The sequence below is a fragment of the Eleutherodactylus coqui genome, chromosome 4 (genome assembly GCF_035609145.1).
Source record: "Eleutherodactylus coqui strain aEleCoq1 chromosome 4, aEleCoq1.hap1, whole genome shotgun sequence".
In the NCBI taxonomy this organism is placed as follows: domain Eukaryota; kingdom Metazoa; phylum Chordata; class Amphibia; order Anura; family Eleutherodactylidae; genus Eleutherodactylus; species Eleutherodactylus coqui.
The window spans coordinates 140531327-140548048 of NC_089840.1; the positions used below are offsets into that span (position 1 = coordinate 140531327).

At 47.1% G+C, this 16722-nt stretch overlaps 2 protein-coding genes across 2 annotated transcripts in view; both read left to right on the forward strand.

Annotated features, from left to right (window-relative positions):
- The window catches only part of LOC136625754 (membrane cofactor protein-like), a 74624-nt gene extending 68913 nt beyond the window's left edge, over positions 1–5711 (forward strand). The window contains exon 15 of the mRNA XM_066600221.1: positions 2419–5711. Coding sequence (XP_066456318.1) covers positions 2419–2430 — 12 coding nt within the window. The 3' untranslated portion in view covers positions 2431–5711. The remainder of the gene's footprint in view (positions 1–2418) is intronic.
- LOC136625751 (C4b-binding protein alpha chain-like) overlaps positions 1–16722 on the forward strand; it is a 603882-nt gene that overhangs the window by 403909 nt on the left and 183251 nt on the right. The window lies entirely within an intron of this gene.

A 16722-nucleotide genomic window follows, 5' to 3' on the forward strand; every position in this document is an offset into this window, starting at 1 on the left:
CTTTTTGTAACAGACGTTGCTTTGCAGAAGTTCAGTGATTGCAAAGACAACTAACTTGCCCAGAGCTCCATGTTGTGACGTTCTCTCTTCTAGCATGCTACAAATTTACCCAGGTGTTACTGTAGACTGGCTCACATATCCGTGGTTAATAGAGATGAGCGAGCACTTGGACACAGCAGTTACTCGAGTCAGCATCGCTCTTCTCGAGTAACTGCTTACTGGTCTGAGTGTGCTTGGGGTGTGGGGGGGGGCGGGGCATGCTCGGACCAGTAAGCAGTTACTCGAGAAGAGTGATGCTCGCTCGAGTAACTTCTGAATCCGAGCATGCTCGCTCATCTGTAGTCGTTAACTTTTTTGACAATATAGGACACAATTATCATAAATTGCGGTGTTGTGTTTGGACACTGGTATCCTTAACACTCTTGTTAAATGTGTTCTTACTGTATGACTTTGTTACTAACTTTCTGCCTTGGGAATAACTTGGTATTGTGCCCATTAAAGGGGCTATTGCTTGTTAAGTTCACTTAGAAACCAGGTTTGATTCCTTGTATATATTGACAAATGCCACATGGTATTAACTAGCCTTTATGACCCAAAAAACTTTGGCATGTTGAACATTGTGGGACATCGTTTTAGATCCCAAACAATTGGTTGTTCACGTCCGATAGAATTGTGGATGTACATTATGGATGAAAATATTTGTGGTTCCGTCTATGTACACAGCCTCGCTAGTTCTTAAATCTGTAACCCAAACCCTTCAAATAATGTTTTTTCTTTGTTTGCTTTTAATGGTTAAAATAGTAGCCATGTTTGTGTTCCTTTTAGGCCTCCTTCCCACGAACGGATTTCCGCCGCGTAATTCGCGGCGAAAATCCGCTGCGTTGCCCGCAGCTATTAGGTTCTATTGAACCTAATAGCTCCATGCTCACGATGCGTAATTCCACCGCGGAATTACGCATCGCGATTTCTCCCGTCCTCACCCGCAGCATGCTCTATTTTCTGCGGGTGAGGACGGGCTGTACGCACTGACGGCTTCCATTGAAGTCAATGGAAGCCGTCCATTCACGCTATCTCCCGCTGTAACCAGCGGGAGATAGCGTGAAAAAACGCTTTCCCGCCCACCGCCGCGCGTCATATGACGTCATATGACGCGCCCGGCCGCGTCACGTGACACGGCCGGCCGCGGCACGTGACACGGCTGGTGACGTGGCGGCGGTGGGCGGTGACGGGCGGTGACGCGGCGGCGGTGGGCGGGGAAGCGATTTCACGCTATCTCCCGCAGGTAAGTATAGGGTCTCTGGGGGGCGCCGTGACGGGCTTCGCCGCGGAATATTACGCGGCGGAGCCCGTCACGCTCGTGGGAAGGAGGCCTTAAACTATTTCACTGCTTTCTTTTAAGTTATGTCTGTCTTTTTTTTTTTTTTGTTCAAAAATGTGCTAACAAATTAACTAGCTTCTTGCTATGTCAGTCCATCTTGTGTAAATGCTTTTTCCTTTGTTATTCTTTAAGGCTTTACCTTCATTTGTGTACTTGAATTGTACTTCTAAATCCCATCTGCTGTAGGGTGGTTTCACACGGGCGAGAAAATCGCGTGATTTTCCCGTGATTCGAGAGTCCGTAAAAAAAAACTTATTATGAAAACAATGATTTTCAATGGCTTCCTTCCCATCAGCGATGATTCCACTGATGCGATGTTGAGAGAATAAAAAATCACAGCATGTTCTATCTTTCTGCGATGTTAGATTTTTTTTTTTTTTTTAATCTCCTATGTTTCGCTATGGAGCCTCCTTTTTTATCGCATTACATTGCAAATGCAACATACTTGTGTTGCAATGCAATTTTAACATTGGATAATCCTATTGACTTTCACACAAAAAATCGCAAGAAAATCGCGAGCGATAGTGATGATTTTGCAGGAAAGAGGACGTGGTTTTCTCGCCTTAACGTAGAAGCTGTGGCCAGATGAGATTGATCTGTGTAGTTCGTTGACACTCTTAATTGGGATCAAGATGCTATGGTATAAATAAATGAATGAAGTCAAATGAAATGTCCACCCATCTGAGAGAATGCAGGACGTTTTTTATTGGACTCCTGTCTTGTTTTTGACCTTCCAGCTAATTTTGGCTTGGTCTTTTTAAAGTATATACCAATTCATGAATATCGTTTCACAAACTGAACCTGGATTACGTACCTCATGTGATGCCATTGTAGTAATGAAAATTGGTAAAGTTTCTGATCAGACCAGCTTGGAATTTAGGTGACATCTTTTCCAGTGACACATTCTTAATCAGCCTTTCTGTTTTATCTTGTATCAGTGTCCCAATTAATGAGAATCTAGACCATTTGTTAAGGCATCTGTTCTATTTCCATGGTTCTTGCTTTAAAAATGTAATATATTTTTTTATTTCCCCTTTTAGGAAACACATTAGTTATTTTCACTATGTCAGTTATGGCACTTGTGATAAATAATGTCTTCTGACCGCGAGGTGTCTACATGTGTGAGCTGAGAACCCGTCCTGTATGCGTCTGAGATCCTGCCGCACTGAAGCTTTACATCATCACGTTTTTCCACAGATGCCTTTGAACCGCATAATTTATAAATGCATGTGAAAGTGTGACTTTGTTTTTCATTGTGGAATGAGAGCCATATTTATGCCCCAATGCCAATTTCTATGTGCCTTTATTTTTTAACTTAAGACTTGTTTTGTGATTTGCAAACTTTGCACATGTAAGTAGTTGACTATGAAAAATGTGAATGAATGATTGATTTTTTTTTCTTTTTCACTCTGTTTTAGATAATAGATTAAGATATTCTAAAAAAAATTATATATATTTCCAATACATTGGTGTTAAACGGTAATGGTAGTGGGGATATTGTAAGGACTCCCAGTTTTCCAAAGATAAACGTGTCATTTCTACATCCTTAAATGAGGTATGGACAGAGCGCTGTAGGCTTTAGCAGCCAATCGCATAATATGACCATTTTAGTGCTCAGAAGTAAGAACTTGCTAGGACTTCAGTAGTATAGAGCCAGCAATGTAGGGCCAGGAGCAAATGTAATGCAGGGTACCCTGCTGTAAACTGATAACAATAAGTGTATTTTGCAGAATATCCCTTATTTCATTTTTTTCCCCCGTAAACCTGTATACATTGAGCTCCGACTACAGTATGTTTTTGGAAAGTTATTTAGGCCTAAAAGCTATGACTATCAGCGCATCACATTAATATGCGGATAGGGGGGTCGGATTAGCAATATTTAGAACTAAAGTACTACAGTTATTCAGAGCTTCTTTTATGGGTCTGTTCACATGTTCAGGATTTTACGCCAAAATCTGCAAACATTTGGCATTCCATGCATGTGAATGGGGATTCCACAATCGTTCACACAATACAGAAAATGTCCGTGAAGATTTTTGTCCACGTCATGAAAAGCAGAAGGCTTTACCCCCATTAGGGTTGGTTCTCCAAAGGATTCATGGAATAGCTTACTGCTCACTTGCAGCAAAAATCTGTGTCCTGCCTTGGACTTTTGTTACAGATCCAATGGTGTAAATACGTATTAGATTTACTATAGGCAAATCCAGCATGTGTGCACATACCCTACAAGGTAAGTCTTTTTGTAGTGAAGCTTAGGACCACGTTTGGCAAGTTTGATTCTTAATGCAAATTTACTATTGACAGTGCAAACAGATTCTCTTAATTTTAAACTTGCATTTAATAAAGCGTTCCTCGAGGCCTGGAGAAACAAAAGTTTGGCCACACCAGCCTCTTAGTAGACTAATGCAGTATACTAGTGCACAGTGAGAGTGTAGTCTATGGGCCCTTTTACATTAGCCAATAAACTGTTCCGATTGTTGCATCCAGCGGGAATCCGAAGATTATCATTCAGTATAAAAGCTGCCCCGACTGAAGGACCAGCAATGCTTGTTCCTGTGTAAAGGTCCATTTATATGCAAAGATAATCTTTCAAACGATTAAAAGTTTTAGCAATCTTTTTACACACATTATTAATGGCCACAAATGTCCATTAACACTTTATCATCTTCATTTGCATGTCAAAGGGCCTTCAGGAGCTGTTTGCAGAGCCCAGCATGTGATTGATCCCATGCCCAGATGTTCACACAGCTGCATGTAATGATCGCTCACTTTTGGTTGTTTGATTGAATTTTGAGTGATAATCGTTGTGTAAATGGGCCCGGAGTGGGATAGAATGGATCCGAAGATGGATAGATATTTATAATATGCCTCTTCGTCTGTACTGTCTAACCCAGTACCAAACGTTTTTTCTTTTTAGACTAACGATGCACAGTGTCTACATCAGGTAGTCAGAGAAGTGTTGTGGTCGTCTTTGTTCTCAAGGGGATCACTTTAAAGCTGCCTTATTCTAACGTATTTGCCTACCTCTTTGCTCTAGGTCATGCTTTTAGAGATCAGATTAATCTGTGGTGATTTTAATTTACATATCTAATTGTCTGATTGTTGATGAGAATATTCTTGAAGTGTACATATCTTTAATATATATTATCATAACTCTGTTCCACATGTGAATACATTAGAGGAGAACGACTCTTCCGGCAGCTTGTACACAGTTTTCCTTTTCCTGCCTGCTGGTTTTCTGTTAATGCTTAGAAACCTTCTGTGTCTTAAAAGAATTCATATACTATAAACCAGCAATAAGCCGGGGAAACTGTAGCTTTATCTATTTCTTATTGTCTGTGTGAGTGGAGGGTGGGTGTCATGTTAGTTTCCTTGCCTTAACTTGCACGATACTTTGTATGAGGGAGAAGTGGCAGGCATGCGATTGATCAGAGAACACCGCATTCATAGTCCTCATTGAATAGGGGGGACTTCGTGATGCAAAAAGAATGGAAAGAACCTTTACAAGCAGCAGAAGGGGGAAAACTGTGTGATCATCATCAGTAACTATGACAGGAGTACCTGTCTGCCCCTCAACACAGTTGCTGTAGTAGATCCATGTAACTGCATTGCACAAACTGAGGAATCGACTAGAAAATAAATCCATAACCCCAAGTAGATTTGAGCTGATTAGAATTGAGATCACATGACCATCTGAAGGGAAAAAGGCCAGGAGATCAAAGAAATTAATAAGCAATGTAATACTGTCAATGTAACACTTACCTATTCTAGGGAATAGCTATGTAATGAATGAATAAAAAAATAAAAGAGGAAAAATCTGAGTGGCACTATTAGTAATGGGGAAAACCCCTTTAAAGCAGTGTTCCCCAACTCCAGTTCTCAGGGACCCCAACAGGTCATGTTTTCAGGATTTCCTCAGTATTGCGCAGGTGATGGAATTATTGTTGGTGCCTCAGACATTGCCACAGGTGTTCTTACTGTGGGGTATCCTGAAAACATGACCTGTTGGTTCCTGAGGACTGGAGTTGGGGACCCCAGCTTTAAAGCACTGGCTTATTACATATAGAATTTTGTGCCTATTCTTTTTATGAACTTAAATGCACTTACTATATTTTACAAGAAGTACATAAAACACATGAAATGTATCAGTTGTAAGCAAACATGGGAATGCTACATTTTATACAGCTAAAGATTGCTTAACGTTTCCTGCCAATGTAAATCTATTCTGTATTTGTCTTTCTCCTCATTGAATGCATATATAATAAAGACAGTTTTACTGAAGTTAACTTTATTTTTTTACTACAAAATCTAAAAATAAAATATTACCTGCTAAGATTTGTCAGCGTTTTTATTTTTTATGACATGGGCCACTAATTTATTGTACTGTTTAGGGCCTTTTGCACACGGCGGAAATTCTGCGCCGGGATTTTCCACAGAATTTCTGCTCGCTGCCATAGGATTGCATTAGATAATGGATTGCTATACAGACAGCCACGATTTGACCACGTGAAAACTCGCACGGTAAACTAATCGCAGCATTTTCTATTTCAGACATTGCCACAGATGTTCTTACTATAGGAGATCCTGAAATCATGACCTTTTGGGGGTCCCTGAAGAGTTCAGAAACACTGGTCTAAGGAACTATATGCTGTGCATGTGAAGAGCACAGGACAATCCAAGATAGTGTCTTGTTTCTTAGGCCACTGACACATGCGTTACGAAAACGCCGCATTCGAAGCCGTGGTGTTTTTGAATACACCCCATCATTGTAATGGGTGATGAGGTGCGTTAAAAAGCACTAAAACAAATGAAAATAGAGCAGACTGCGCTCGAAAATCTTGGCATTAAAAACACTGGCTGGCTTATATTGCTCCAAGGTGTCTGCAGCACTGGTTGACAGATGAGTGCTCCAGCAATAGACATCGCTGAGTCTTCAGTTACAGCGCGGGCCGTAAGTAGCCAGTGGGGCAAAAAGTTTATGCAAAAAATCCAATGTATTGTGTTTTGGAATATCGCATCCTTATGCGCAAAAAACTCTGCCAGGGGGATAAAAAAAGACGCCCCTCCCAGAACGAGACCCAAAAAATGTGTAGAGTGCGGATTGAGACTGCCAGCTACATATGAGAGGCCTCTATGCAAGGCATGCGTAGCCAGGCTGGTTAAAGAGGAATCGGGGATTCCTGGAAGATGTCAGGAAGCTGGTCAAGGAGGAAGTTCGGGCAGGGTCCAAAGACTTTGGATTAGAACATATTCCCTAATTTATTCAGTAACCTACCATAACCTGTGTAAAAAGCCATAGGAGACTTTGCTGAATAAAAAGATTGAGAATCTATCTCCAAATTCCAGAAAACTGCTCTTGTTTTTCTTTCTAGCTGCAAAACAAACTATTGCTTATTCCTGACATAACCTCGGAAAAATCCTAAAAAGTTTTATGTGCTGAATGAATTGGTACACGATCAATAAGAAATTAACATCGATAACAGAAGATAAACACCATAGATCCGAAGACCAATGGGCCGCCCTTTATTGGGGCGATGTCACCACTCAGGTAGGTCCTTGGTCATCTTCCTTTGTAGCAGATAGGGAGAGGTGTAAATTGGTGGTTTCACCTGGTGTTCCCTATCCTTGGTAACGTTCGTGTGGGCCCAGTACTCTCTACCCTACGAGAACATAACAGGTATTCAAGCCCCATTTCCAGGAAGAAGTGCTTTGTCGGCGTGAAGGAGGACACGGCAGCCAGTAAGTTCTACCGGAGAGAGGCTTTGAATTTTGTGTATCTGGACTTTTCTAAAGCCTTTGATACTGTGCCACCTAAAAGGGTGGTATATTAAATGAGAATGCTTGGTCTAGGTGTGAATGTGTGTAAGGCGGTAAGAAACTAGCTTAGTGATAGAAAGCAGAGGGTGGTTATTAATGGTGGATACTCTGATTGAGTCACCATTACTACTAGGGTACCACAAGGGGCAGTATTGGGCCCTATTTTTAAAATATTAATGACCTGGTAGAAGGATTGCACAGTAAAATATCAAAATTTACAGATGGTACAAAATTATGTAAAAAAATTAACACGAGAGGATACAAGGGGATTGCAAGAGGATCTGGATAAGTAGGATCTTGGGAAGAAAAGTGGCGAATGAAGTTTAACACTGGTAAATGTAAGGTTATGCACATGGGCAGGGAAAATGCATGTCACCATTAGACACAAAATATGGTAACACTGACATTGAAAAGGACTTGGGGATTTTTGTTCATTGTAAGCTTAACTGGTGCAACCAATGTCAGGCAGCTGCTGCCAAGGCAAATAGGATCATAGTGTGCATCAAAAGAGGTCTAGGGGCCTATGATGAGAACATTGTTCTTCCTCTTTACAAGTCTCTGGTCAGACCACACATGGAATAGTGTACAGTTTTGGGGGCCGGTATGCAAAGAGGACATATCAGAGCTCGAGCAGCTATGAAGGTGGGCAACTAAAGTAATAAACAGAATGGGCAGGCTACAATACCCAGAGAGGTTATCTAAATTGGGATTATTTAGTAGAAAAAAGACGGTTGAGGGCAACATAATTATTATGCATAGATATATCGGGGAACAATACAGAGATCTCTCGGATGATCTGTTTATACCCAGCACTGTAACAAGGGGGCGCTCTAATAACTATGTATAGATTTCTCAGGGAACAATGCAGAGATCTCTCCCATGATCTATTTATACGCAGGACTGTGACCTCAGAAGAGGTTAGCATAGGAAGGCGTACAGGCAGCCCCCATTGCTGTCCCCGGTCCCTGAAGAAAAAACAATATTAAAAAATTATTCTTCAGAATATATTCCAATAACTGTAAAATAAATGAACACAGATCATCATTCCAGTTGGACATCCTGAGAAAGAAGCGGACCGCTCTCAGCCCACATTTGTGTCTCATGTTGGTATAAAAGGATTCTGTGTCGGCTGTCACAAAGATCATATCTTCCAAATGTATGCCCTCTAATCATACCAGGACGTCTGTAGTGTCCCTGACATAGGAGGGCAAATCCACAACTAACTGCTTGAGGTAATGGTTAATGAATTTACATAGGAGTTCACAAATCCTTCCTATGCCACAGACAATTGGAGGCCAGATAAATCTTGCATGTTTTTATGAACTTTGGGCAACACATACAATGTTGGTAGCCATGGAAAATTACAATGGAGGCCACCCCGTACCACCTTAGAGCGTCTGTTTGGATTGGTGGGGTGAGTTGGAGGTGACGTCACAGACTCTCTTTCACTCTGGGTGTTCATGTTTGAATGCCCAGATGGATGAGTGCTGTGCCGCACTTCCTCTCTCCAACGCTGATTCCTTTAGGCGCCACTACCACTGACTGGCTGTAAAAGGACTAAATCTTGTGAGATTTCAGCAACTTATATTAGAAGTGACATTGCTGTGATGTTTTCCTGCACATTTACAGGTTTTTATATGTTGCCATCTTGGTACACCAATAGTTTACATGATAACACACTGACAATGCATTTTGAGAGCACTATATGATGTCATTTCCTGCTAGGCCTCACACATAATCATTACTCATTAGCGTTCACAGCTGCTACTCATCACTCACTATCACAGGACTATATAGGGGTGATTTGTGATAGAGAGATTACTAGAGATGAGCGAACGTACTCGGATAAGCACTACTCGTCCGAGTAATGTGCTTTATCCGAGTACCGCTGTACTCGTCTTGAAAGATTCGGGGCGCTCCGCTGCTGACAGGTGAGTCGGGCGGGAGAGAAAGATCTCCCCTCCGTTCCTCCCGGCTCTCCCCTGCAGCTCCCCGCTCCGCAGCGCGTCCCGAATCTTTCAGGACGAGCAGAGAGGTACTCGGATAAAGCACATTACTCGGACGAGTAGTGCTTATCCGAGTACGTTCGCTCATCTCTAGAGATTACCCCTTGACCAAGAGGTTGAAATGCACGGCAGGGTGTTTCTGCATCAAAGGGTAGGGTTCCTGTGTGCTTTTGATATGTCCATAGTTGACACATAATCATATTATTATGCTCTTTAGGAGTCCACTGCTACCAAGGCTTACAATACTTTTCTACTACTTGTACATCTATGCACTTGCACTTTGTTATAGACTATACATAGCTTTATCCTCCTTTATTTATCCTATACCTTATATGATCAGCGTGATCCCACCTATGAATGACAGATGTGGGTGTGTCTTTTTTACACTTTTTATATATCCTATTGCTGACATGCAACCATGATGTTATATGTTTTCAATGAATCTATGTAGAAAGAGGTTCATGGTCATCCTTATAGTATTTTTTTGCTATTTATAAATCTGTACGGTGTTAAAAAAATATTGCATGTAGCTTTTTTTTTTCTTTCTATTATATACGTTCTCTCTTCTATGATTATTGTGATCCTACCTATGATTGATTTTTTTAATATTATTGTAAGCATGTTGTTCCTATATGTCAGTGGTGGCGAACCTATTGCAAGCGTGCCAGAGGCGGCACGCAGAGCCCTCACTGTTGGCACACACCGCCGTCGGCCGCTCACCACGTTTATTACCAGCAGGAGCCGCGGCTCCCCTGCTGGTAGTCACTCAGCTGCACTGCTAGTGGCACTGATTCCTGGTGCACACTGTGACATCAGTGTGCAGCCAGGATACTCCTCCCCCTTCCCCTGACGTCTCCTTTAGGTTCCATGAGAGGATGGGGAAGAGGCATCTGGCAGCTCACTGATGTCACAATGTGCGCCTGGGATCAGCGGCACTTCCACGAGGAGGAGGAGGGGGTAAGTATGTGGGTCTCAGGGGGCACAATTATTACTGGCTTCGCTGTGGGATGTCACTATTACTGCTGGGGCCGCTGTGGGGTGTCACTATTACTGCTGGGGCCGCTGTGGGGTGTCACTATTACTGCTGGGGCCGCTGTGGGGTGTCACTATTACTGCTGGGGCCACTGTGGGGTGTCACTATTACTACTGGGGCCGCTGTGGGGTGTCACTATTGCTACTGGGGCCGCTGTGGGGTGTCACTATTGCTACTGGGGCCGCTGTGGGCTGTCACTATTGCTACTGAGGCCGCTGTGGGCTGTCACTATTGCTACTGAGGCCGCTGTGGGCTGTCACTATTGCTACTGAGGCCGCTGTGGGCTGTCACTATTGCTACAGGGGCCGCTGTGGGCTGTCACTATTATCGCTGGGGCCGCTGCGGGATGGCACTTACCGCTGGGGCAGCTACTATTATTGCTGGGGCCGCTGTGGAATATCACTGTTACCGCTGGGGCCGCTACTATTACTGCTGGGGCCGCTGTGGGATGTCACTATTATCGCTGGGGCCGCTGTGGGATGTCACTATTATCACTGGGGCCGCTGCGGGATGTCACTATTATCGCTGGGGCCGCTGTGGGGGTCACTATTGCCGCTGGAGGCGCTCTGTGAACTGTTACTATTACTACTGCGGCCACTGTGGGCTGTCACTATCACTACTGGGGCCGCTGTGGAATGTCACTATTACTGCTGGAGCCGCTCTGCGGGCTGTCACCTTTACTGCTGGGGCCGCTCTGCAGGCTGTCACTATTGGTACTGTGGCCACTGGCTATGTGGAAAGAGGTTCATGGCCATCTTTATAGTATTTTTTACTATTTATAAATTTGTATGATGTTAAAAAATATTGCATGTAGCCTTTTTTTTCTATTATATAGGTTCTCTCTTATATGATTATTGTGATCCTACCTATGATTGATTTTTCATATTGTTTTAAATGTGTTGTTCCTATATGTCAGTGGTGGCGAACCTATAGCACGCATGCCAGAGTCAGCACGCAGAGCCCTCCCTGTTGGCATGCACCACTGTCGCCCACTCACCATGTTAATTACTGGCAGGGGCTGTGGCTCCCCTGCCAGTAATCACTCAGCCGCACTGCTAGTGGTGCTGATCCCCGGCGCACACTGTGACTTCAGTGTGCAGCCGGGATCCTCCTCCCCCTTCCCCTGTCGTCTCCTTTTAAGTTCCATGAGAGCAGGAGGAGAGGCATCTGGCAGCACACTGATGTCACAATGTGCGCCTGGGAGCAGCGCCGAGCGGAGGAGCAGCGGCCCTTCCACGAGGAGGAGGAGAGGGTAAGTATATGGGTCTCAGGGGCACAATTACTACTGGGTTAGCTGTAGGATGTCACTAGTACTGCTGGGGCCGCTGTGGGATGTCACTATTACTGCTGGGGCCGCTGTGGGATGTCACTACTACTGCTGGGGCCGCTGTGGGATGTCACTATTACTGCTGGGGCCACTGTGGGATGTCACTATTACTGCTGGGGCCGCTGTGGGATGTCACTATTACTGCTGGGGCCGCTGTGGGATGTCACTATTACTACTGGGGCTGCTGTGGGCTGTCACTATTACTACTGGGGCTGCTGTGTGCTGTCACTATTATCACTGGGGCTGCTGTGGGCTGTCACTATTATCGCTGGGGCTGCTGTGGGCTGTCACTATTATCGCTGGGGCCGCTGTGGAATGTCACTTACCGCTGGGCCCGCTGCAGGATGTCACTTACCGCTGGGGCAGCTACTATTATTGCTGGGGCCGCTGTGGAATATCACTGTTACCGCTGGGGCCGCTACTATTACTGCTGGGGCCGCTGCGGGATGTCACTATTATCGCTGGGGCCGCTGCGGGATGTCACTATTATCGCTGGGGCCGCTGCGGGATGTCACTATTATCGCTGGGGCCGCTGTGGGGTGTCACTATTGCTGCTGGGGCCGCTGTGGGGTGTCACTATTGCTACTGGGGCCGCTGTGGGGTGTCACTATTACTACTGGGGCCGCTGTGGGGTGTCACTATTGCTACTGGGGCCGCTGTGGGCTGTCACTATTACTACTGGGGCCGCTGTGGGCAGTCACTATTACTACTGGGGCCGCTGTGGGCAGTCACTATTACTACTGGGGCCGCTGTGGGGTGTCACTATTACTACTGGGGCCGCTGTGGGGTGTCACTATTGCTACTGGGGCCGCTGTGGGCTGTCACTATTGCTACTGGGGCCGCTGTGGGCAGTCACTATTACTACTGGGGCCGCTGTGGGCAGTCACTATTACTACTGGGGCCGCTGTGGGCAGTCACTATTACTACTGGGGCCGCAGTGGGCAGTCACTATTACTACTGGGGCCGCAGTGGGGTGTCACTATTGCTACTGGGGCCGCTGTGGGGTGTCACTATTGCTACTGGGGCTGCTGTGGGCTGTCACTATTACTACTGGGGCTGCTGTGGGCTGTCACTATTACTATTATATAGGTTCTCTCTTATATGATTATTGTGATCCTACCTATGATTGATTTTTCATATTGTTTTAAACGTGTTGTTCCTATATGTCAGTGGTGGCAAACCCATGGCACGCATGCCAGAGTCTGCACGCAGAGCCCTCCCTGTTGGCATGCAACACTGTCGGCCACTCACCACGTTAATTACTGGCAGGGGCTGTGGCTCCCCTGCCAGTAATCACTCAGCTGCACTGCTAGTGGCGCTGATTCCCGGCGCACACTGTGGCTTCAGTGTGCAGCCGGAATCCTCCTCCCCCTTCCCCTGACGTCTCCTTTTAAGTTCCATGAGACCAGGAGGAGAAAGCATCTGGCAGCACACTGATGTCACAGTGTGCACCTGGGAGCTGGGCCAACAGCAGCACCGAGCAGAAGAGCAGTGGCGCTTCCACGAGGAGGGGGTAAGTATATGGGTCAGAGGGGGCACTATTACTACTGTTGCTGGTATGGGATGTCACTATTTCTACTGCTGGGGCCGCTGTGGAATATCACTATTACTGCTGGGGCCACTGTGGAATGTTACTGTTACTGCTGGGGCCGCTGTGGAATGTTACTATTACTGCTGAGGCCGCTGTGGAATGTTACTATTGCTGCTGAGGCCGCTGTGGAATGTTACTATTGCTGCTGAGGCCGCTGTGGAATGTTACTATTACTGCTGGGGCCGCTGTGGAATGTTACTATTACTGCTGGGGCCGCTGTGGAATGTTACTATTACTGCTGGGGCCGCTGTGGAATGTCACTATTACTACTGGGGCCGCTGTGGGGTGTCACTATTACTGCTGGGGCCGCTGTGGACTGTCACTATTACTACTGGGGCCGCTGTGGACTGTCACTATTACTACTGGGGCCACTGTGAGCTGTCACTATTACTACTGGGGCCACTGTGAGCTGTCACTATTACTACTGGGGCCGCTGTGAGCTGTCACTATTACTAATGGGGCCGCTGTGGGCTGTCACGATTATTACTGGGGGCCGCTGTGGACTGTCACTATTGCTGCTGTGGGTTGTCACTATTACTACTGGGGCTGCTGTGGGTTGTCACTATTACTGCTGTGGCCGCTGTGAGATGTCACTTACCGCTGGGGCCGCTGTGGGATGTCACTATTGCTACTGGGGCCGCTGTGGGCTGTCACTATTGCTACTGAGGCCGCTGTGGGCTGTCACTATTGCTACTGAGGCCGCTGTGGGCTGTCACTATTGCTACTGAGGCCGCTGTGGGCTGTCACTATTGCTACAGGGGCCGCTGTGGGCTGTCACTATTATCGCTGGGGCCGCTGCGGGATGGCACTTACCGCTGGGGCAGCTACTATTATTGCTGGGGCCGCAGTGGAATATCACTGTTACCGCTGGGGCCGCTACTATTACTGCTGGGGCCGCTGTGGGATGTCACTATTATCGTTGGGGCCGCTGTGGGATGTCACTATTATCACTGGGGCCGCTGCGGGATGTCACTATTATCGCTGGGGCCGCTGTGGGGGTCACTATTGCCGCTGGAGGCGCTCTGTGAACTGTTACTATTACTACTGCGGCCACTGTGGGCTGTCACTATCACTACTGGGGCCGCTGTGGAATGTCACTATTACTGCTGGAGCCGCTCTGCGGGCTGTCACCTTTACTGCTGGGGCCGCTCTGCAGGCTGTCACTATTGGTACTGTGGCCACTGGCTATGTGGAAAGAGGTTCATGGCCATCTTTATAGTATTTTTTACTATTTATAAATTTGTATGATGTTAAAAAATATTGCATGTAGCCTTTTTTTTCTATTATATAGGTTCTCTCTTATATGATTATTGTGATCCTACCTATGATTGATTTTTCATATTGTTTTAAATGTGTTGTTCCTATATGTCAGTGGTGGCGAACCTATAGCACGCATGCCAGAGTCAGCACGCAGAGCCCTCCCTGTTGGCATGCACCACTGTCGCCCACTCACCATGTTAATTACTGGCAGGGGCTGTGGCTCCCCTGCCAGTAATCACTCAGCCGCACTGCTAGTGGTGCTGATCCCCGGCGCACACTGTGACTTCAGTGTGCAGCCGGGATCCTCCTCCCCCTTCCCCTGTCGTCTCCTTTTAAGTTCCATGAGAGCAGGAGGAGAGGCATCTGGCAGCACACTGATGTCACAATGTACGCCTGGGAGCAGCGCCGAGCGGAGGAGCAGCGGCCCTTCCACGAGGAGGAGGAGAGGGTAAGTATATGGGTCTCAGGGGCACAATTACTACTGGGTTAGCTGTAGGATGTCACTAGTACTGCTGGGGCCGCTGTGGGATGTCACTATTACTGCTGGGGCCGCTGTGGGATGTCACTACTACTGCTGGGGCCGCTGTGGGATGTCACTATTACTGCTGGGGCCACTGTGGGATGTCACTATTACTGCTGGGGCCGCTGTGGGATGTCACTATTACTGCTGGGGCCGCTGTGGGATGTCACTATTACTACTGGGGCTGCTGTGGGCTGTCACTATTACTACTGGGGCTGCTGTGTGCTGTCACTATTATCACTGGGGCTGCTGTGGGCTGTCACTATTATCGCTGGGGCTGCTGTGGGCTGTCACTATTATCGCTGGGGCCGCTGTGGAATGTCACTTACCGCTGGGCCCGCTGCAGGATGTCACTTACCGCTGGGGCAGCTACTATTATTGCTGGGGCCGCTGTGGAATATCACTGTTACCGCTGGGGCCGCTACTATTACTGCTGGGGCCGCTGCGGGATGTCACTATTATCGCTGGGGCCGCTGCGGGATGTCACTATTATCGCTGGGGCCGCTGCGGGATGTCACTATTATCGCTGGGGCCGCTGTGGGGTGTCACTATTGCTGCTGGGGCCGCTGTGGGGTGTCACTATTGCTACTGGGGCCGCTGTGGGGTGTCACTATTACTACTGGGGCCGCTGTGGGGTGTCACTATTGCTACTGGGGCCGCTGTGGGCTGTCACTATTACTACTGGGGCCGCTGTGGGCAGTCACTATTACTACTGGGGCCGCTGTGGGCAGTCACTATTACTACTGGGGCCGCTGTGGGGTGTCACTATTACTACTGGGGCCGCTGTGGGGTGTCACTATTGCTACTGGGGCCGCTGTGGGCTGTCACTATTGCTACTGGGGCCGCTGTGGGCAGTCACTATTACTACTGGGGCCGCTGTGGGCAGTCACTATTACTACTGGGGCCGCTGTGGGCAGTCACTATTACTACTGGGGCCGCTGTGGGCAGTCACTATTACTACTGGGGCCGCTGTGGGCAGTCACTATTACTACTGGGGCCGCTGTGGGCAGTCACTATTACTACTGGGGCCGCAGTGGGCAGTCACTATTACTACTGGGGCCGCAGTGGGGTGTCACTATTGCTACTGGGGCCGCTGTGGGGTGTCACTATTGCTACTGGGGCTGCTGTGGGCTGTCACTATTACTACTGGGGCTGCTGTGGGCTGTCACTATTACTATTATATAGGTTCTCTCTTATATGATTATTGTGATCCTACCTATGATTGATTTTTCATATTGTTTTAAACGTGTTGTTCCTATATGTCAGTGGTGGCAAACCCATGGCACGCATGCCAGAGTCTGCACGCAGAGCCCTCCCTGTTGGCATGCAACACTGTCGGCCACTCACCACGTTAATTACTGGCAGGGGCTGTGGCTCCCCTGCCAGTAATCACTCAGCTGCACTGCTAGTGGCGCTGATTCCCGGCGCACACTGTGGCTTCAGTGTGCAGCCGGAATCCTCCTCCCCCTTCCCCTGACGTCTCCTTTTAAGTTCCATGAGACCAGGAGGAGAAAGCATCTGGCAGCACACTGATGTCACAGTGTGCACCTGGGAGCTGGGCCAACAGCAGCACCGAGCAGAAGAGCAGTGGCGCTTCCACGAGGAGGGGGTAAGTATATGGGTCAGAGGGGGCACTATTACTACTGTTGCTGGTATGGGATGTCACTATTTCTACTGCTGGGGCCGCTGTGGAATATCACTATTACTGCTGGGGCCACTGTGGAATGTTACTGTTACTGCTGGGGCCGCTGTGGAATGTTACTATTACTGCTGAGGCCGCTGTGGAATGT